At 43.3% G+C, this 20,387-nt stretch overlaps 1 protein-coding gene across 1 annotated transcript in view; it reads right to left on the reverse strand.

Annotated features, from left to right (window-relative positions):
• CNTD1 (cyclin N-terminal domain containing 1) overlaps positions 1-20,387 on the reverse strand; it is a 37,492-nt gene that overhangs the window by 12,508 nt on the left and 4,597 nt on the right. The window contains exons 2-6 of the mRNA XM_075347610.1: positions 20,077-20,258; positions 16,778-16,853; positions 11,856-12,012; positions 7,287-7,449; positions 654-798 (exon numbers count right to left, since the gene is read on the reverse strand). Coding sequence (XP_075203725.1) covers positions 654-798; positions 7,287-7,449; positions 11,856-12,012; positions 16,778-16,853; positions 20,077-20,251 — 716 coding nt within the window. The 5' untranslated portion in view covers positions 20,252-20,258. The remainder of the gene's footprint in view (positions 1-653; positions 799-7,286; positions 7,450-11,855; positions 12,013-16,777; positions 16,854-20,076; positions 20,259-20,387) is intronic.

The raw sequence follows: 20,387 nt of genomic DNA on the forward strand, positions 1-20,387 counted from the left end.
TTTCAGACGCGATCGTCCTGACTAAGAGGAGTTATGTTTTATTCCTTCTTCCCCCTTTTTTAACCATTATTGGAATAAAATGAAATTTTAACTTTATTTCAAATTTCTATGGACGTTCTTTGTGCTGGGGATCCACCTTTTTTTGAGAGGCAGATGATGTCTGTATAAACACAGCCATCATGTGCCAGCAAAGTTTCAGGCTCAGTTCATGAGCCTGCATTAAAACCAGAGAGCCAACATTGGTTGTGCTACTGCATCCAATGGTTATCATACGGATGATAAGGTGTGAAAGACCCTAAAAAGTACACATAAAGGCCCACATTTATCTCTATATTTGCACCAATTTTTTAGCCCAAGTGTATAGATCAGTTTACGCAACATTTCTTGAGACTTGACTGTTTTGAGAAAAGTGAGTGTAATTATTACTCAGTTGACCTGACTTACATATCTAACATTTATTACCTGAAAAGCCCAATAATAATGTAAGTTTCCAATCAACTCCTTCATTGCATGCATTAATTTCATTTTGTAACTTTTAGATTTTCTTATTCCTCAAATGCGCCAAGTCCATTTAATAAAACAAGTGCAATGTCAAATCTATCCTGACATTAACCACTTCCGTAATTGAAAAATGTACCCTTTTGTCCATTTACCTTTGTATACTAGTTGGAGTAGAAAGATCCACAGATGCCTTCAGAACTGCATCATACATTGGGGTTCTTAATAAATAAACCAAATCCAAGACCAATACACACATCTCATGCATATCCTTCAATTGCAGAGAACAGCCATTATGCCCTGTAGGTGGTAAACACAACTTGTACTTTGGCATTAAATATATAACTTGCATTTACATCTTCTTGTGAATACAGGTTCTTATTGGGAAAACTGAGCCTGGAAGCATAGGACCGCTGGCATGCACACCTTACCCTCCTCTTCACCTCTCTCCCCCCTTTTTCCCTTGTGTGTCCCATGTCCTTTTTCTTTCCTCTGCTCTCTTATTTCTTCTTATAGTTCCGATATTTTATTTAGTTTGTGTGCTCAAGGATTTTTTTATATATATATATATATATATATATATATATATATATATATATATATATATATATATATATATATTTTTTTTCCTATTTTTTTGTATAACTGGTACTAATGCCTTGAACTGCCTCAATGTTGCCAATGCTAATACTCCTTACTCTTCATGACATTTTACATCTATACTTTCTTGTTTTTGGTTGCTGCCTTTCAATTTCGGCACATTGAGTGCCTTATTTCTGTCTTTTGGGTTTTTTGCAATTTAATAAAGATAAATTAAAAAAAGAACACATCTATAATCAGGAATACTGTACTTTATTTCAAATTAAAAACACTTTTTTTGCAATTGCAGACAGATTCATCAATAGAAGACATCATCATAGTGATTCCTTTTGGGCAACATAGGCTAAAACTATATGAGATGGGATATCTATATGGGATGATCCGCTGAACAAAAGGTGGCTTTACACGCTACGAGATCGCTGAAGCGATCTCGTTGGGGGTCACAGAATTAGTGACGCACATCCGGCTGCTTTAGCGATGTCGTTGCGTGTGACACCTATGAGCGATTTTGAATCGTCGCAAAAACGTTCAAAATCGCTCATCGGTGACATGTCCCCCTCTTCCCAATTATCGTTGCTGCTGCAGTAACGATGTTGTTTATCGTTCCTGCGGCAGCACACATCACTATGTGTGACGCCGCTGGAACGACAAACATCTCCTTACCTGCGTCCACCGAAAAAGGAGGAAGGAAGGAGGTGGGCAGCATGTTCCGGCCGCTCATCTCCGCCCCTCCTTTTCTATTGGGCGGTGGTCCAGTGACACTGCTGTGACGTCGCTGTGACGCTGAACGAACTGCCCCCTTAGAAAGGAGGCGGTTCGCCGGTCACAGCGACGTTGCCGAGCAGGTATGTACGTGTGACGCTGCCATAGCGATAATGTTCGCTACGGCAGTGATCACCACATATGCCACCGACGGGGGCGGGTGCTATCGCACGCGACATCGCTAGCCGATGCTAGCGATGTCGCAGCGTGTAAAGGACCCCTAAATCTATAATTTGCTACTTTGCGCCTGTTCACACTGTTGTGTTACACTTAAAAAAAAGGCTATGTTCACATTCAAACTTTTTTTTTTTAATTTATTTCCTAAGTGCAAGATTAAGTAACTTTCTATGGGATCTTAGACTCTTCTTTAAAAATTCTCCACTATTTTCCTGCTGTAGAGTACAAAGTACTTTATCTGACTGAGAAATCTGCAAAAACAAAAATAAATCCGTCAGAACTCTTCATCTTAACGGCTCCCTGCTCTTCACCTCTCTTCTCTCAGTGTTAGAGATAGCATGAGGGAGAGTGCTGTACATAGATCTCCAGTAGAGAAAGCATCTAAAGTTTTATGGAGAGTAGAGAAAATAGATTGTAGACAAGAAGGAAAGTGCATGGAGAGGAATTAAGTGCAGTTCTCGAGCTGTGATGAAACATGAAAGTAAATGGCTACCCTCCTACCTGCGTATAAGACGCTCTGCTATACGGCGCCATTATATCTATATAGAACAGCAGTCTGATTTATCTATAGATCTCACGGTGATTTTGACAGTGTCACCATCTTAAAGGCATATCCCTACACAAGAATCTATTGTGTCTGATGAAGATCTAAATATAGGGATCGAAATCTTATATTTTACATTTTTTAGATTTCCTGTATAATAAAGTCCTTATATTCATTTTTGTGGTGCAAAGTTTTATTGTATCTAATGACGGGTTTGAACCCTTTTTGACCACCCATAATTTCAAGCGTGACATAAAAGTAAATGGCATCAGCAGCACCCTGGACACACTCAGTCCTCACATCCAGCATTTATTACCGTAGTTTTCAGACTATAAGATGCACTTTTTTCCCACAAATGTTGGGGGAAAGTGGGGGGTGCGTCTTATAGTCTGAATGTAGGGCATGGCTGCGGGGAATGAGGGTGGAGCGGGTCATCGGGGGCATGAGCAGGCCGTAGCAGCACCTACCATGACCACGTGGGCCTGCTCATTTCATGTCCACGCCCATCCTCACGCCCATCATCTCTCAGCGCTGAAGCTGGCGCTGACAGGTGGACGGGATGATGGGCGGGGGGGTGCGCGCATAGTAAACAGCAGGCCCGCATATTCACCCCTGGCAACTACAGCCTGGAGTGATCATGTGCGGCTGTATTCACTGCCCCCCGCACATAATCAGCAGCACGGAGGGCAGTGAATAAATATACTCACCCGTTACCATTGTCTGCAGCATCGCGATCTCCTCCTGTCTGCCAGCCGCTGCTGTGTAGAGAGCAGTGAGCACAGCGATAACGTCATGGCTGTGCGCACCGCTAGTCTCCAAACAGGTCAGCTGACAGGCAGACAGGAGAACATCGCGATGCTGCAGGGAACGGGGACCAGCTTCACACAGGTCAGCAGCTCTGCTGCTGACACAGAGAGGAAGACGAGCGATGCTGCTGGAGTGAGGAAAGGGGAGTATAAACATTTTTTTTTGTGTGCCACAGGATGCAGGCCATATACCAGGATGGGGGTATATAGCAGGATGGGGTATATAGCAGGATGAGGGCATATACCAGGATGAGGGTATATGAGCAGGATGGGAGTATATAGCAGGATGGGGGTATATAGCAGGATGAGGGCATATACCAGGATGGCAGTATATAGCAGGATGGGGGTATATGCCAGGATGGCAATATATAGCAGGATGGGGGTATATAGCAGGATGAGGGCATATACCAGGATAGCAGTATATAGCAGGATGGGGGTATATAGCAGAATGAGGGCATATACCAGAATGGCGCTATGTAGCAGGATGGGGGCTATACCAGGATGGAGGTATATAGCAGGATGGGGGTATATAGCAGGATGGGGGTATATAACAGCAGGATGGGGGCTATACCAGGATGGGGGTATATACCAGGATGGCGGTATATACCAGGATAGCGGTATAGAGCAGGATGAGGGTGTATACCAGGATGGCAGTATATAGCAGGATGAGGGCATATACCAGGATGGCGGTATATAGCAGGATGGGGGCTATACCAGGATGAGGGACATACATTATATATATATATATATATATATATATTATACACAAGGATGGGGATTATATACAAGGCAGGAGGATCATTACCAAGATGGGCTTCCTTAGTAGAGAATTTGGGGACATTACCCCCATAACAGTGTCAGCAGCAGATCCTCGCCCCATAGCAGTGTGTCATGACCACATATTTTGCTTAAAATTTTATTTTCCTATTTTTCTCCTCTAAAACCAGGGTGCATCTTATAGTCCGGTGCGTCTTATATTCCAAAAAATACGGTAATTGGAGAGACAAGAGAGGTAAATCTGAAAAATGGCTAAGAATGCCTTACATATCGGAAGGTCTAAAAATTAAGGAAGGAATGAAAACTGCAAATTGAAACTTATTGATTAGCTAAAGTACCCATTAAAAGAGTTGTCCACTATCTGGACAATCCCTTTTTACATTAAGTAGTCCCTGTTGTAAAATAAGAATAACATACTCATCATACTAGGCTGGAATGATGGCGGTGAGGAAGGTGAGTACGGTATATATTATTTTTATTTTACAATGGAAACTACTTCATTTAAAAAGGGATGGTGTAGGTAGTAGATAATCACTTTAACATGTAAAAAAAAAAGCAACATTTTACTGTGTTAGAGGTGGTCATAACATTTAAATATGATAGTTAGATAATTTGTAGGAGTGATCTAAAATAATACAAACGATCCGACCATTGATGGAGAACGATCAGCCGATCATACTTTTAGTGAAAGGTCTGCTTCATACCAGCCATAAATATGAGATCCCTGTTAGACAAAACAGTTCCCAACTAAAATCCTCCTTCACCATCAATATTCATTTTTCGATAGGCTAAGTGTGCATGTCTAGTTAAATATGCAGAAGGAGATAAGCCGCTGCCAGACATGGCTGATCCTCTATCTGACTCATCTGCCGTCATTGGCCGGCATTAGTGTAGTCATAATCTGTTTAAAGCTAAGATCAGGCAGCAACTTGGGCAGCGCGATTTCAGCCATTTACCTTCTATGACCTCACTTGCAGTCAAATTCACAAGTTTTTAATAGATTACACAGAGATAGGTTTCATTCAGATCCTGACAGATGATACAGGGGCAGTTTTCTTCAGTTAGCAGCCTGTGATATAATGAAGTACATCTATGTATAAGGCTATGTTCAGACTGTGCTTTACCCTCCGTACAGTAGGTCCATCAGGGTTTACCTCTGAAGTCCTGGAAACCAAGATTCAGGCATGTGGTTTGAAAAAGCCATTGACTGTTTGTAACACCTGCCTGGATCCACAAACTCAGACGGGCTGTAATGGATAGGCTAGAGGGAAGCCACTCATCAAGCAGGACCCCTAGAACCCTGAAACCCTTTAACCCCTATACAGGGATTTGGAATTACACAGGGCCCAAGGTGATCACTACCTGTGGAAGGCTGCAGTCCGATGAGAGTAGTAGTCAGGCAGGGTCGAAGTGGGAAATGCAAAACAGGGACAGAATCGGCAGACCAGGATGTAATCAGCAAACGTAGCAGAGGTCAAATCCGAATCGGGCAGCGATGTACATAAACAGCAGGCAGGAGGGTAGTCAGGAAACAAGCAGAAGTCAGAACACCAGAATCACTAAACAGAATAGGGCGGAACAGGAACCAGGAATTCAGAACTATCTCTGGCAGTGGTCAACAGACAGGAGGGGAATTAGGAAGGGTGTGGTGTCTTCCCATTGGTTTTAGCTGAATGATGGTAACTCCAGCTGGAAGACACACGCCACCTACAGTGAGCCAGTGGTACTGCAGATCCCAAGGAAACCCAGCCCAGTGGATGAGCAGAGCCTGCGCCCACCAGCGCTGCTGGCATCGACTCCTCTCCCAGTACCAGCACTATCCATGGAAGAAACATGGCATCGCCTGGTGTTCGAAGTAGAAGTCGCTGGAGCGGACTCCGGTGGCGACGTAGCACTGTTATGATGCAGGCGAAGTCACTGTGTGCTCTGTCAGACATTATTTTTGGCCAACTTGAGACAGGCTCCAAGACATGGTTGACTGCGTCCTGGAGCCCACCTCAAATAGGCAGATACCGGTGAAAATCATATTCAAGAGCAGTCTCTGACTTCATCTGCATCTTTACGGCCAATGGCCATCTCAGCACATACACAAGAATCTCGAGTTCCAGGGCTTCAGACAAAACCCCAAGGGAACCAATAAAATAGGGGTAATACTCAATATGAACATAGGCTAAGCGGCAATCAAGTAGTTTATAACACATTAAGGCTATGTTCACACTAGAAAAATGATTTTTCTTAAGAAATTTCTTAAGAGTGAAGGATTAGTGCACCTGCGTTAAAAAACGCACCAAAAACGCACATGCGTTTTTGCCGCGTTTTCGGTGCGTTTTCGGTGCGTTTTTACCGCTGGTTGCTCCCTGCGTTATTGTGCCAATTATCTATGGCAAATAACGCAGTTAGCTGCAGAATAGAAGTGACATGCTCATTCTTTTTCTTAAGAAAATCTACTGAAAGAATTTTCTTAAGAAAAAAACGCAGTGTGCGCACAGCAAATTTTTTTTGCCATAGGTTTTGCTGGGGAATGTCTGCAGAAAGGTTACAAGAATTTCTCAAGAAATTTCTGCAGCAAAAACGGACCAAAAACGCAGGTAAAAAACGCAGTGTGTGAACACAGCCTAAGGGGAATATAATTTACCAAAATGTATTAAACAGTATAGATATCATTTCTAAAGAATCAAAGAAATTGGCTGAAAGTGCATTACAGCAACAACATTGGAGACAAGCCTGAAAATGAAAATGTCGTGGTGAAATCAGAAGGGCTGGTTTTAACCGATTAACAATGGTACACCGGGGCTCGTTTCCTGGCATGTTTACACAGGCTGACGAGTACTGATGGGAACGAAATAGACATTAATATGAATGTTTTGTTCTGTCCCACAACAATCTAATGCTGTAGACAGCCTATTCCCTGACTACACCAATTAATGTGTTGCTGATAACGATCATTTTTATGCCAGCATCATTGATCTGATCCTCTGACTAATAAGGGCTTTGCTTGTTCATCCAGTGATCTCCGCCATATTTACACGGGCACTGGCAATTGGGAATGATCCAATGAACACTCGCTCACTGAATGTCGGCCCATCTAAATGCACCTTCAGTCCCAGTGTTACAGCACTTACCTAAAACTTCCAGAAGCATTTCCACATATGTAAAAGGAGAGTGGATGTTTATACGAAAATTAAGAGTTTTTAGCACCGTTAGTTCAGATCGCAGAAGATCCTCTCTCTTATAAGAATAATCTGCTGATCTCAGAAACTGCAGAACCATGTGATTGTTGATTATCTGCAATACAAGGCATGCATACTGTTTACTTTCTAAGCTTTAAGTGGAGTGTGGCTCTAAATGCTGATTCCCATTTTAGCAAGTGATCACCTATCCAAATTAGAGGTGGCAAATTGCTGAGACCCCCACCCACTCCAAGAACGGTGCTCTGCAATGCCCAATTTGAATAGATCTGCTCCATTGTCCATGTAAGTCCATAATAAAGACAAAAAAGTCAACACTACCAAAAAGATTAGCAATAGTGATGAGCGAGCACTACCATATTCGGATCCTGTAACGAGCAGTTGGTGCTCGGATGGGCGATAATCAAGTTTCCAAATTTAATGAGATTTCCTGGAAAAATGCTCAAGTCCCCCATTGACTTCCATTATACTCGGGTACTCAAATGGCACTCATACGAGCACCAACTGCTCGTTGCGAGTACCTGAGCATGGTAGTGCTAGCTCATCACTAACCGTTAAAAGTACCAAGCACCCAAGCATGGAATGTGTTTGCTCATCACTAACCGTTATGAGTACTGAGCCCCCGAGCATGGTAGTGCCCGCTCATCACTAACTGTTACGAGTACCGAGCACCTGAGCATAACTATGGGGAGATAAGGTATGCACACCAGTGACTATGTAAGGGGAATACATGAAATAGCAGAAACTGCTGTGTGAATACTGACTTGAAAAATCCAATAGCTATATGTAAGAGTGAAAATGTGAAAAATGGAATCTGCATTACTGCCATGAATATATGAATCAAGAGAAATTTAGCTACTGAATTGATCAATGCAATAGAGCCCCAACACTACGCCAAAGTATTTCTCTTTCTCTAAGAGAAATACTTTGGCGTAGTGTTGGGGCTCTATTGCATTGATCAATTCAGTAGCTAAATTTCTCTTGATTCATATGTTCATGGCAGTAATGCAGATTCCATTTTTCACATTTTCACTCTTTCATATAGCTATTGGATTTTTCAAGTCAGTATTCACACAGCAGTTTCTGCTATTCCATGTATTCCCCTTCCATAGTCACTGGTGTGCATACCTTATCTCCCCATAGTGATGTTTTTTTAGGTTTTTGCACCCAGTTCAGACTTAGAATGGTGTTCCAAACGTTATTCCTTATTTGAGCACCTGAGCATGGTAGTGCTCGCTCATCACTAACCGTTACAAGTACTGAGCACCAGAGCATGGTAGTGCCCGCTCATCACTAACTGTTACGAGTACCGAGCACCTGAGCATGGTAGTGCTTGCTCATCACTAACCGTTACAAGTACTGAGCACCTCAGCATTGTAGTGCTCGCTCATCACTATTTAGCATATATCAGCAAATTCATACGGTAACTGCACATAACATAAGAGGCGCTCTGTGTTTGAACAGTGAGACCCATTATAGTCATTATGGTGCACATTTGTCTCCTGGATGATATCCTGCTATGCACTTTCTATTCCAATAAATGGTTTTGAATGGATGAAGATATTTGGTGAGTGCTGTGTATATTATTCTGCCTTGAGTGCATTGTCTATGGGACTACTGGAGACAGCCAAGTACAATGCTTGCGTGGACATATCAGCTATAAGCAAGTTATCACCTGCAGTATCTTCTAGATCAGAGTGGGCTTTGGGGGCATTATACTCTCAGAGACAGCTGTAAGGACATCATACTATGTAGGGAACTGTGGGGGAATCATTGTGTGTGTGTGTGTGTGTGTGTGTGTGTGTGTGTGTGTGTGTGTGTGTGTGTGTGTGTGTAGGGAAATCATTTTGTGTAGAGGACATTACACTCGGTGGGGAAGTTGTTGGTCAAGTCTCCAAGTCTCGTCTATTTATCTAAGGGTATGTGCGCACGCTGCGTTCTGTCAAGTGCAGAAAAAAGTGCACCCTCTGGCAGACTGGACAACTGTAAACACTGCGTTTGACAAACAAAAATGCATCTAAAATGCATGCATTTTGGATGCATTTTGAATGCGTTTTGAATACATTTTGGATGCATTTTTGACAGTGCGGTCCCACTCGGCTCTGCTACATCCCCATAGAGAAGGCTGGCTGTGAAGCTGAGCCGCACGATCAGAATGAACTCGGATGAACTTCACCCGACTTCATTGTCATCGCGTGGCTCTGTCTGTGTGCCGCGGCCTGATTTGCGGTCACCGGTGAAGGACTCACCGGTGACCGCAAATACCCTGAGTGACTGAAGTGAGCAGCGCGATCAGCGGTGCCGTCACTCAGGTTACCCGCGGCCAGCTGGAGTCCTCCACCCGAGACCACAAATCACCTGAGTGAGGGCACAGCTGATCGCGCACTTCAGTAACTCGGGCGACTTGCTGTCACAGTTGGAGGATCCAGAGGTGGCCGCAGGTAACCTGAGTGGCGTCACCGCAGACAGCGCGACTCACTTCAGTTGCTGTGTGGAGCTCACAGAGAGCGGTCGTGGTCTGTGGCCGCTCTTGTCAGCTTCCAATGTAGCAGAGCTGAAAGCGTTGTGGGACCTCGTGTGGATTACGTCGGACCTGGAGGGCTGTTTGGGGATTAATGAAGTGGTGAAAGAGGGTGTTTTTTTGTCTTTTATTCCAAATAAAGGATTTTTGGGGTGTATGTGTTTATTTTTTTTTACTTACAGATTAATCATGGGGGGTGTCTCATAGACGTCTGCCATGTTTAACCTAGGACTTAGTGGCAACCATGGGCTGCCATTAACTCTTTATTACCCCAATTGCCACCGCACCAGGGCAATTCGAGAGAGCCGGGTAGAGTCCCGGGACTGTCGCATCTAATGGATGCGGCAATTCCGGGCGGCTGCTGGCTGATATTTTTAACATGGGGAGCTCCCCATAATGTGGGGCTCCCCATACTGAGAATACCAGCCTTCAGCCGTGTGGCTTTACCTTGGCTGGTATCAAAATTGGGGGGGTGAATCGCACGTCGTTTTTTTTTAATTATTTATTTATTTTACTGCACAATATAGACCCGTCCACCGACGGCTGTGATTGGTTGCAGTGAGACAGCTGTCACTCAGCGTGGCGGCTCGTCTGAATGCAACCAATCATAAGCGCCAGTGGGCGGAGGAATCAGTGAATACGAGATGGAATAATGAGCGGCCGGCATTTTCAAAAGCAGGAGAAGCCGCCGAAGCTTTGTGACAGCTGTGCAGTGCAGCGCCGGTGATCGGTGAGTATGAGAGAGGGGGTGAGAGGGAGAGACCGACAGACAGAGAGAGAGAGAGAGAAACTGAAAGACCTGTGTTTTGTTTGTCAAAAAAGCATGCAAAACGCAACAAAAATGCAGTGCAAGCGCACAGCTAAACATTTTGGTTGCGTTTTGACACACCTCATTGATTTCAATAGGTGGAAAATGCAACCAAAATGCACAGAAGAAGTGACATTCTGCTTTTTTAAACACATCAATTTTGTCAAATATTTGGCATACAAAACACTGTGTTTAAAAAAGCAACGTGCACATGGAATTTTCTGACTTCTCATAGACTTTGCTGGGGAAGCACAGCACAAGCATTTTGACAATGACACGCTACAGTTTTAAACGCAGCCAAAACGCAGGAAAAAAAGCAACGTGCACACATAGCCTTATACTTAAGGCTGAATAACAGGAACATATGATTTATAAAAAAACCAGTAAATTATATGGTTTTGATTAGCTGCTACTGATAATATACAAAAAGCCCTAATGTAACATGTATTTGCAGTAGCAGTTAAGGTGGCTTTACACGCTACGATTTTGCTACAGCGATCTCGTTGGGGTCACGGATTTTGTGACGCACATCCGGCCGCTGTAGCGCTCTCATTGTGTGTGACTCCTAGGAGTGATTTTGGATCGTTGCAAAAACATCCAAAAATCGCTCCTCGTTGACATGGGGGTCCTCTCCCAATTATCGCTGCTGTCGCTTGGGCGAAGTTGATCCTCGTCCCTGCGGCAGCACGCATCGCTACGTGTGACGCCGCAGGAACGAGGAAGCTTTCCTTACCTGCCACACGCCAGCAATGAGGAAGGAAGAAGGTGGGCGGGATGTTCGTCCCGCTCATCTCCGCCCCTCCGCTTTGATTGGGCGACCACTAAGTGACGTTGCTGTGACGCCGAGCGAACCGCCCCCTTAGAAAGGAGGCGGTTCGCCGGTCACAGCGACGTCGCCGAGCAGGTATGTACGTGTGACGCTGCCGTAGCGATAATGTTCGCTACGGCAACGATCTTCACATATCGGCATAACGATAGGGGTGGGTGCTATCACACTCGCCATCGCTAGCATCGGCTAGCGATCTCGTAGCGTGTAAAGCAACCCTTAGTCAACATACTTTATACTGCTTAATATTAACTTACAAAATAATGAATAATGAGTTAATAATGACATTAATATTGATTAGAATTAACTTGGAATAACTCTTTAAGTAACTTACGAGAAATAACTTACATTATAGTGGAACTGTAACTTGCTTGTGATCTGAATACAGGACACCAAATGGAGCACAAATGTGTCACATATATTGGCTTTTATTGCATCCCATCTCCTGACATTGGGACTTTTGGCACTGGATTTATATAGCGCCTCCACATGAAAAATCATGAATCTGTAACAGAGCACTCAATATTATTAAAGCTGCAATGCAATCTGGAAATATTGGTAAAGAGCCAAACTATTGAGAATAGTAGTGGCCGGTTCTTTTAGATTTGCAATTTTCTTTATATGCAAAATATTAACTAATCATGTTTTTGTCTCTCTTTTTATATGCACCTAGTACAAGTTGATCCCTGTATAGTGCCAAAAGCACCCACAATGAGAATATATACATCAGAACGGGACCATGGTGCAATGGAAGAAGGTTGTTAGGTCTGACTAATTACAATTTTTGTTTACATATTTGCAAATCTGGCTCTATGTGTGTCAGTTACTTGGGGAAGAGATGGTATCAGGATGCAATATGAGAAAGAGAAAAGCTGGTGAAGGCAGTGTGATGCTCTAGGTAATGTTCTGCTAATAAACGCTGAGTTAAAACTGAACCCTAGGCCATGTGTGCGCGTTGTGTTTTTTCTTGCGTTTTGGTCGCTTTTTAAACCTCACTGTGTCACGAACAGCCGGGGGAGTCACTCAGATATCCCGCTGCTGTTCACTAATTTGTCACAAACACGGCTACTCTCTAGCGCCCCCCTTGTCGGCAGGCCACTTTTGGTACTGCAGGGCAATGAACAAGATGAGCCTGCTGAGCTAATAATGCCAAATATTGGAGGTCTCACAGCAAGGGTAAATGTATATATCACCGATTCCCGCTAATGGAATATATATATATATACCTCAGTACCCTTAATGATAGCACCCCAATAATTCCATGCAATAATAATTACGCTGCCACCACCCAACTTTCTACAGGTAGCTAAGGACCCGTTTCAGATAGCAGAAGGCTTTTCGGACGCGTTTGGGTTCATATATGGAACAGAAGGAAACGAACTATTAAATTTTATATATTTAATCTGAAAATAGGCAGTGTTTAAAAAATATACAAGAATTTACAACAATACAAATACAGTATAGACAGTTACATAAAATAAAAGGTATAACCGTGAAACTTACTAAACTCGAGCCATAGATGTGACGTCCGAATTTGGGGAGGGAAGGTCTCCAAGAGAAGAAGATGGTAGAAAGATGGCAAGCATCACCCCTTACTGATGTCCTCCAATACTGACCCCCCCAGCAATGAGCTAATCGCTCTTATGCCCTCAGGTAACCCCCCTGTCTGTGACCTCATTTTACGGTCTCTTGTGGGCTGTGCCAAGTTGTCACAAAATTCTTTAAATCTAGCTTTTCACATATCTTTGCCCCTCGGCCACATAGGTGAAAGATATTAGCGTCATATTTTATATCTCACATTTACATTTACATAGATACCAAACGCAACGCATCTAGCATGATTTTACTGGCCAATACTAATTTATCGTGATACCAGCGATCTCCAAGTTAAGCTAAACGGTGGGCTGAGTTCAGCGCTCCACAGGGATTCCGGCAATATGCTTTTAATTTTTATAGCATTAACGTAGCGCTTAAAAACTGTTTTAGAAGTTTTCCCTCCAACAGAACAAAGAAATGTCTTTTCTATGCATCCTTTGGCTGTAGCTCTACCATCACCCGAGTCATAAATTTCTAAACTTTCAGGCTGATCAGATAATCGTCATGGCGATCTGTGGCTGATGGTGGGGAGGGGGGTAAGGACCCTTCGAGAGTTTTACATGACACACTGTGTCATTGACAAAATGCATGCATTTTGCTTCCCCAGCAAAGTCTATGAGAAATCAGAATTTCCATCAGCACGTTGCTTTTTTTTAGGCAGTGTTTTGTTTGGCAAATATTTGTTATTATTATCGTAAAAAAAAGCAACAGGTCACTTCTTCATTGCATTCTGGTTGCATTTTCCACCCATTGAAATGAATGGTGTGTGAAAAGGCAACCAAAATGTTTAGCTGTGCATTTTGGATCCATTCTTGTCAACAAAAACGCAGGTCTCTCGGTGTCTCTATCTCTGTCGGTCTCTCTCTCGGTCTCTGCCTCTCTCTTCTTCATACTCACTGATCACCGGCGCGGCTGTCACACTTCTCCCACGGCCTCTACTGCTTCTGAAAGTGCCTGCCGCTCATTAGGCTTTACATTCACTTCACCCACTCATTAGGCTCATCTCATACTTACTGCTTCCCCCGCCCACCGGCGGGTCTATATCGTGCAGTACAATAAATAAATAGTAATAAAAAAATGTGCGGTCCCCCCCAATTTTGATACCCAGCCAAGATAAGGCCACACTGCTGAGAGATGGTATTCTCAGACTGGGGAGGCCTATCATTTTTAGGCTGCCCCCCAGCCCAAAAATATCAGGAAGCAGCCACCTGGAATTGCCACATCTATTAGATGAGACAGTCCTGGGACCTTACCCAGCTCATCCCGATTACCCTGGTGCGGTGGCAATCGGGAAAATAAGGAGTTAATGGTAGCCCATAGCTGCCACTAAGTTCTAGGTTAATCAAGGCAGGCGTCTATGAGACACCCCCCCATGATTAATCTGTAAGTGAAAGTAAATAAACACATACACCCAAAAAATCCTTTATTTGGAATAAAAGAGAAAAAAACACCCTCTTTCACCACTTTATTAACCACCAAACACCCCTCCAGCAGGTCCGACATAATCCACACAAGGTTCCATGACGCTTCCAGCTCCGCTACATCGGAAGCTCACAGCAAGCGGCCGTAGAGCACGATCGCTTCCTGTGTGCTCGACGCAGCAACTGAAGTGAGTCACGCTATCAGCGGTGACGTCACTCAGGTTACCCGCGGCCACAGCTGGAGTCCTCTATCTGTGACAGCAAGTCGCCCGAGTGACTGAAGTGAGTCGCGCGATCAGCGGGACGTCACTCAGGTGATTTGCGGTCACAGGTGATTCCTCCACCTGTGACCACAAATCAGGCCGCTACACAAAGATATAGCCACGTGATGACAATGAACTCGGGTGAAGCTCTAACGTCACAGCTGGGGGCCCAGCCCTACTGCCTGTGTTTCAGCACTGACGTCAGAGGTTCACCTGAGTTCATTCTCATCGCATGGATTTATCTTTGTCTGCTGTCAGCGGGCAGTCATGGTATCTATTCTTTCTATCAATTTTGTTCTATCTGTGTATTCTAGCTATCTATCAAATCCTATAATATTTTATTTCTCTTTAAAAATGCACTGTCCAAAACGCAACCCAAACGCAGGGAAAACGCATGTGTTTTTACCGCTTTTTTTTAGTCAAACGCAGTGTTTATATTTGTCAAGAGTCTGCAAGAGGGTGCATTTTTGTTGTCAAACCAGAATGCAACATGCGAACATAGCCTAACACTCTTATGAGGATGCACAAATCATGAGAGATGTAAAACCAGAAAGCCACAAGTCCCAAAACAGGCTAGCACTTGCCCTAGCGCTTACCCTGAGTTGTCCCTGCCTGACAGCTGAGGTTGGCACCCTAAAGCTATGTCTGCATGCTGCATTTTTGTGGTAACCACAAAAAAGCACCCTGTGGCCCAAAAAAACGCATAAACAATGCAAACGTTTTTGATGCGTTTTTTTGACCATGTGTTCTTGATGCTTTTTTTTTTTTTATCACCAATGGGTGAAAAATACAGAGAAAACACACAAAAAATTGACATGCTGCATTTTTGTCGTCACCACAAGACTGCAGCCAAAAAAAGAAATGTGGGCACAGTAAACTGAAATCTCATACACTTTGCTGTGAAAGGAAAAGCATACAGTTTGTGGTGACTAAAAGGTCACCACAAAAAGCACCAAAAAAGCATCAAAAACTGCAGCCTGCAAATGGTGCCTCATATCACGTAAAGGCACCCCCACTTGTCAATGGCTGACCCTGAGTGTTCTTAACTGCACCCTAAGCTATAAATCAAGTGTAACAGAAAAACAACACTATACATAAATGAAGTGCACACAAACAGAGGGTGAGACACAGAGCTAAGAAGGTGCAAATACAGTCATACTGGAATGATGAACTACAAAAAAATATGTGGAAACCCTCCCAAACCTAAATGTAACAAAATAGGAGATAACTGGGAAGGGAATCACACAAACAAACTGCAGGGAATAGCAATAGCAATGTCTCAGTAAGAAAACCTTAATTGAGGGAGCTGGGACTCCAGATAATCATCATCCAGAAATATAGCCATCACTAAGGCATGTGAGTAGTAAGTATAAATTCGCCCTCCGAAAATGTGATTGGGCACACCAAACAAGAAAGTGCACACACCAGAATAGAAGTGAAACAGGCAGGCACAGCATAAGAAAGGCAAGAGATCCTTCAGCAGTTGCAAAACAGGCTGTGGTCCAACCAAGAGAACTGACCAACCACCAGAGATCACCGGTTCGAATCCTGGAGTGGAGCCATGACACTTGGGTCCTGGCATTTATGTGAATATTACTTTGATATGTATTTCCTACCAAAACATTATTGCAGACCAAGTACACCCAAGACCACAATACTGCGTAATGGCCTCTTTCAGTACTATCAAACTGCTAAAATTACTGAAGAATGATTCACAGTGATAACTCAGCCTTCAAATTTCCCAGATCTCAACCCAGTCAAGCACCTGTGGGATGTGCTGAAAAAACAAATCTGATCCACGCAGGCTCCACCTCACAATGTGCAGGACCAAATACAACAGGACACCTTCAGAGCTCTTGTTGATCCCACATGTTATAGAGTTAGAATAGTATTAGCAGCATATATTATGCTGCGCTGATCCATGTACAGTATATATTATGGATGGTACAAATACTGTATGCTATGATTAAAAATGCTGACTAATGTATACCTGTCTAATAATTCCACTGCCTGGTACTTAGTAGAGTTGTCCTGACCCCAATGCTTTGACAGGAAGAAGACCAATTCTGTAATAAAACATATGGGTAGATTGATATGGAGAGATGTGGTTTGAATACAGGACAGCTCCTTTTCAACATTTCATTTAATAATAAGGTATTGAGATATCTGTCATGATGATCAATTGCCACACGCACCCCCCCCCCATCTAAAACTGCTTAACTTGTCATGTTGGTCTTTGAAAGGTTATCCCTATACAATCTGTCACTCCATTGCTGAAATATCTACATTTTACTCCATATGTAAATGAGTCTGAAGTGCTTTGGGTGTTGCTGGGGCACTATCCAAGCCTCCGCCTTGTTGGCCATATTCCCTTCTTCTCCTTGGGTGATTGATCACTGGCTTTGTGCTCACGCGACTTGCCAGTCATGTAGAAAACGTTGGCACTAAGCAAGGGAGAAATAAAAAAAATAATGTCTGGAACACCAATCTAAGTATGAACTGGGTGCAAAAACCCTAAAAAACTTCACTATATAAGGAGAAGGGCTGCACACCAGTGACAGTGCAAGGGGAATAAATGTAAAGCAGAGCAAGAAGGCCTGCGGAGACACCATCACATGTTTCTCAACGCTGGCAAGAAACTAGCCAGGTCTTTCACCGGGAAGGAACAACCACGGGAAGGGCAGTCTCCAGTCAAGGAGACCACCTATGCCAAACATGGTATCCATCCACAGACAGCCGTTTCAGGGTATTTGCCCCTCATCAGTGTGGAGTAGGAATCTGGCTAGTGGGACATTGCCTAGTAAAAGACTATGTGAGCAAGGATGGTTGACCTTAGGGAGATCAACATCCACCACTGCGGAGACACCATCACGTGTTTCTCAACGCAGTGATTCTAGAGCAATGCCCCCTGGGAAATATTCAAAGCAAGAAGGCCTGCGGAGACACCATCACATGTTTCTCAACGCTGGCAAGAAACTAGCCAGGTCTTTCACCGGGAAGGAACAACCACGGGAAGGGCAGTCTCCAGTCAAGGAGACCACCTATGCCAAACATGGTATCCATCCACAGACAGCCGTTTCAGGGTATTTGCCCCTCATCAGTGTGGAGTAGGAATCTGGCTAGTGGTGGATGTTGATCTCCCTAAGGTCAACCATCCTTGCTCACATAGTCTTTTACTAGGCAATGTCCCACTAGCCAGATTCCTACTCCACACTGATGAGGGGCAAATACCCTGAAACGGCTGTCTGTGGATGGATACCATGTTTGGCATAGGTGGTCTCCTTGACTGGAGACTGCCCTTCCCGTGGTTGTTCCTTCCCGGTGAAAGACCTGGCTAGTTTCTTGCCAGCGTTGAGAAACATGTGATGGTGTCTCCGCAGGCCTTCTTGCTTTGAATATTTCCCAGGGGGCATTGCTCTAGAATCACTGCGTTGAGAAACACGTGATGGTGTCTCCGCAGTGGTGGATGTTGATCTCCCTAAGGTCAACCATCCTTGCTCACATAAATGTAAAGCAGAAACTGCTGTGTGAATACTGACATGAAAAATACAATAGCTATATGTGAGAATGAAAATATGACAGTGGAATCTGCATTACTGCCATGAACTTTAAGAATAAAGAGAAATTTAGCTATTGAATTGATCAATGCAACAGAGCCCCAACACCTCGTCACGGTATTATCTTACATTGGGGTCCCTAGCTAATGTGTGTCCTCTCTTGCAGTTAAAAAAACTTACAGTTTGGGAAGCTGAGACCCAGGCTATATATGTATAATGTGAACTGGCGATAGCTGTTGTATTTTTCATGTCAGTATTCATACAGCAGTATCTGCTTTACATTTATTCCCCTTGCACTGTCATGGTGTGCAGCCCTTCTCTTTATATATTAAGCAAGGAACAGACCTGGGTGACAGAGGCTCGGGAAGGACTCTGATCACACCCAAAGCACTTATGCCCCATTTTCATATGGATTAAATCATGGACTTCTTGGTTATGGAGTGGCAGATGTGATAGCTTGGCTTATTTTTTCAGGCTGCATTTCCATGGTGAGCTTTTGGTGAGTTTTTGATGTTGTAGAATTCCGCACCTATTATGTAAATTATGTTACTTGCGTTTTTCAATGTGTTTTTGTGTCTATTTTTTTAACATGCATTTTTATCTCGTTTTGGTGTCATGGTTTAAATAAAGCTGCTTTGTCTTTTATACTTAATCATCAAAAATCTCACACTTTATATTGTTGTGACAAAACTTCAGTGAAGTTGTGCTGCATCGATTCCCCTGTTTTGACGACATTCTTTTGATTCTATTTGTCTTTTATACTTCCTGGTATTTGTCTTTGACAACACTTTATTGATATCATTATGTGCAGATTACATGTATTTTTGATACATTGCCGCAGCTGAAACACGATAAAAATGCGTATGCGATTTTCAGCATCTAATGCAAGTCTATGGGGAAAATGAACCCAGAAAACAAAGTGCACCCACAAGGGAAATTGACATGTTGCAGTTTTGAAATAGGCAGGTCAGCTTAAAAACAAGCACAGTGGGCAGGAGATTTCTGTAAATCCATCCACTTTGCTGGAACTGTAAGACGCGGCGTTTCTGATGCAGTGAAAATACATCATCAAAAATTCACCAAAAGCTCATTATGGGAATGTAGCCTCAGAGTTACATGATACTATAGGTGGTTTGGTAAGTATAGGGATAAAGAATTGAATGTCATGAACAGATTTCCTTTAAAACATTGCTTTCTGACACATCAGATGTAGAAGCTAGTCATATTTGCCCCCTTGAACGCCATACCTTCATTTAAAGGGGGTGTGTCGACATTTGCAATTTTATCCTACTTAATCATATTCTTTGTTCAAAAGAATAGATGGGTTTTTAATTTCATTGTTTAACACTCGTTGTCTTACCAATGCACTTTTGCAGTCTAGCAGCATTGCAGAGTATGCACAGTACTTACAAGATCTTTTCAATAGCGCCTTGAGGCAATGATCTAAATCTGAGCAGATCACTGGATGCACAATCCGGCCAGCTTTATTGTCCCTGCACTCGTCTTATATTGCTGGAACATCAGAAAGGGCACAGTTTGAACTCGCGGTGCAAAGACGCCGAACTTTCAGTCTTTAGAAGTGCACTCCGTCTGGCCAACAGGAAAAAAAGAGGCTGGGGAGCGGTGCGCTCAAAGAGTACACGCGAACAACCCTTTAATAGATAGGGCATCTAACAACCCCTATACCCATAAACATCAGAACATAAACATCCTCACCTAAACAAGCTCTTACCTATTACTTTAGGTTGCTTAAATGAGCCCGCATGCTCTGATAAGCGGTCCAGAGTAAGCTCATTCTCATTTGCCAAGCCAATAAGAATATCTTCTATCACATCAAAAGGGGCTATTCCAAATATTGTGCCAGGAATAGGTGAAACTTTTTTCGATTTATGAGGAATTTGGTTCATCCTTGGACTGTAACAAAAATAGCAAAAATATGTCGAACCATTAAAATGAGGCAGCCGGTGTCAGATTGTAGAACCCGAATGGTCCGCAGCAACATTTAGAAGTATCATATATTACAAACCTAGAGCACAGTAAGTG

This window comes from Anomaloglossus baeobatrachus, chromosome 5 (assembly GCF_048569485.1).
Source record: "Anomaloglossus baeobatrachus isolate aAnoBae1 chromosome 5, aAnoBae1.hap1, whole genome shotgun sequence".
NCBI lineage: Eukaryota > Metazoa > Chordata > Amphibia > Anura > Aromobatidae > Anomaloglossus > Anomaloglossus baeobatrachus.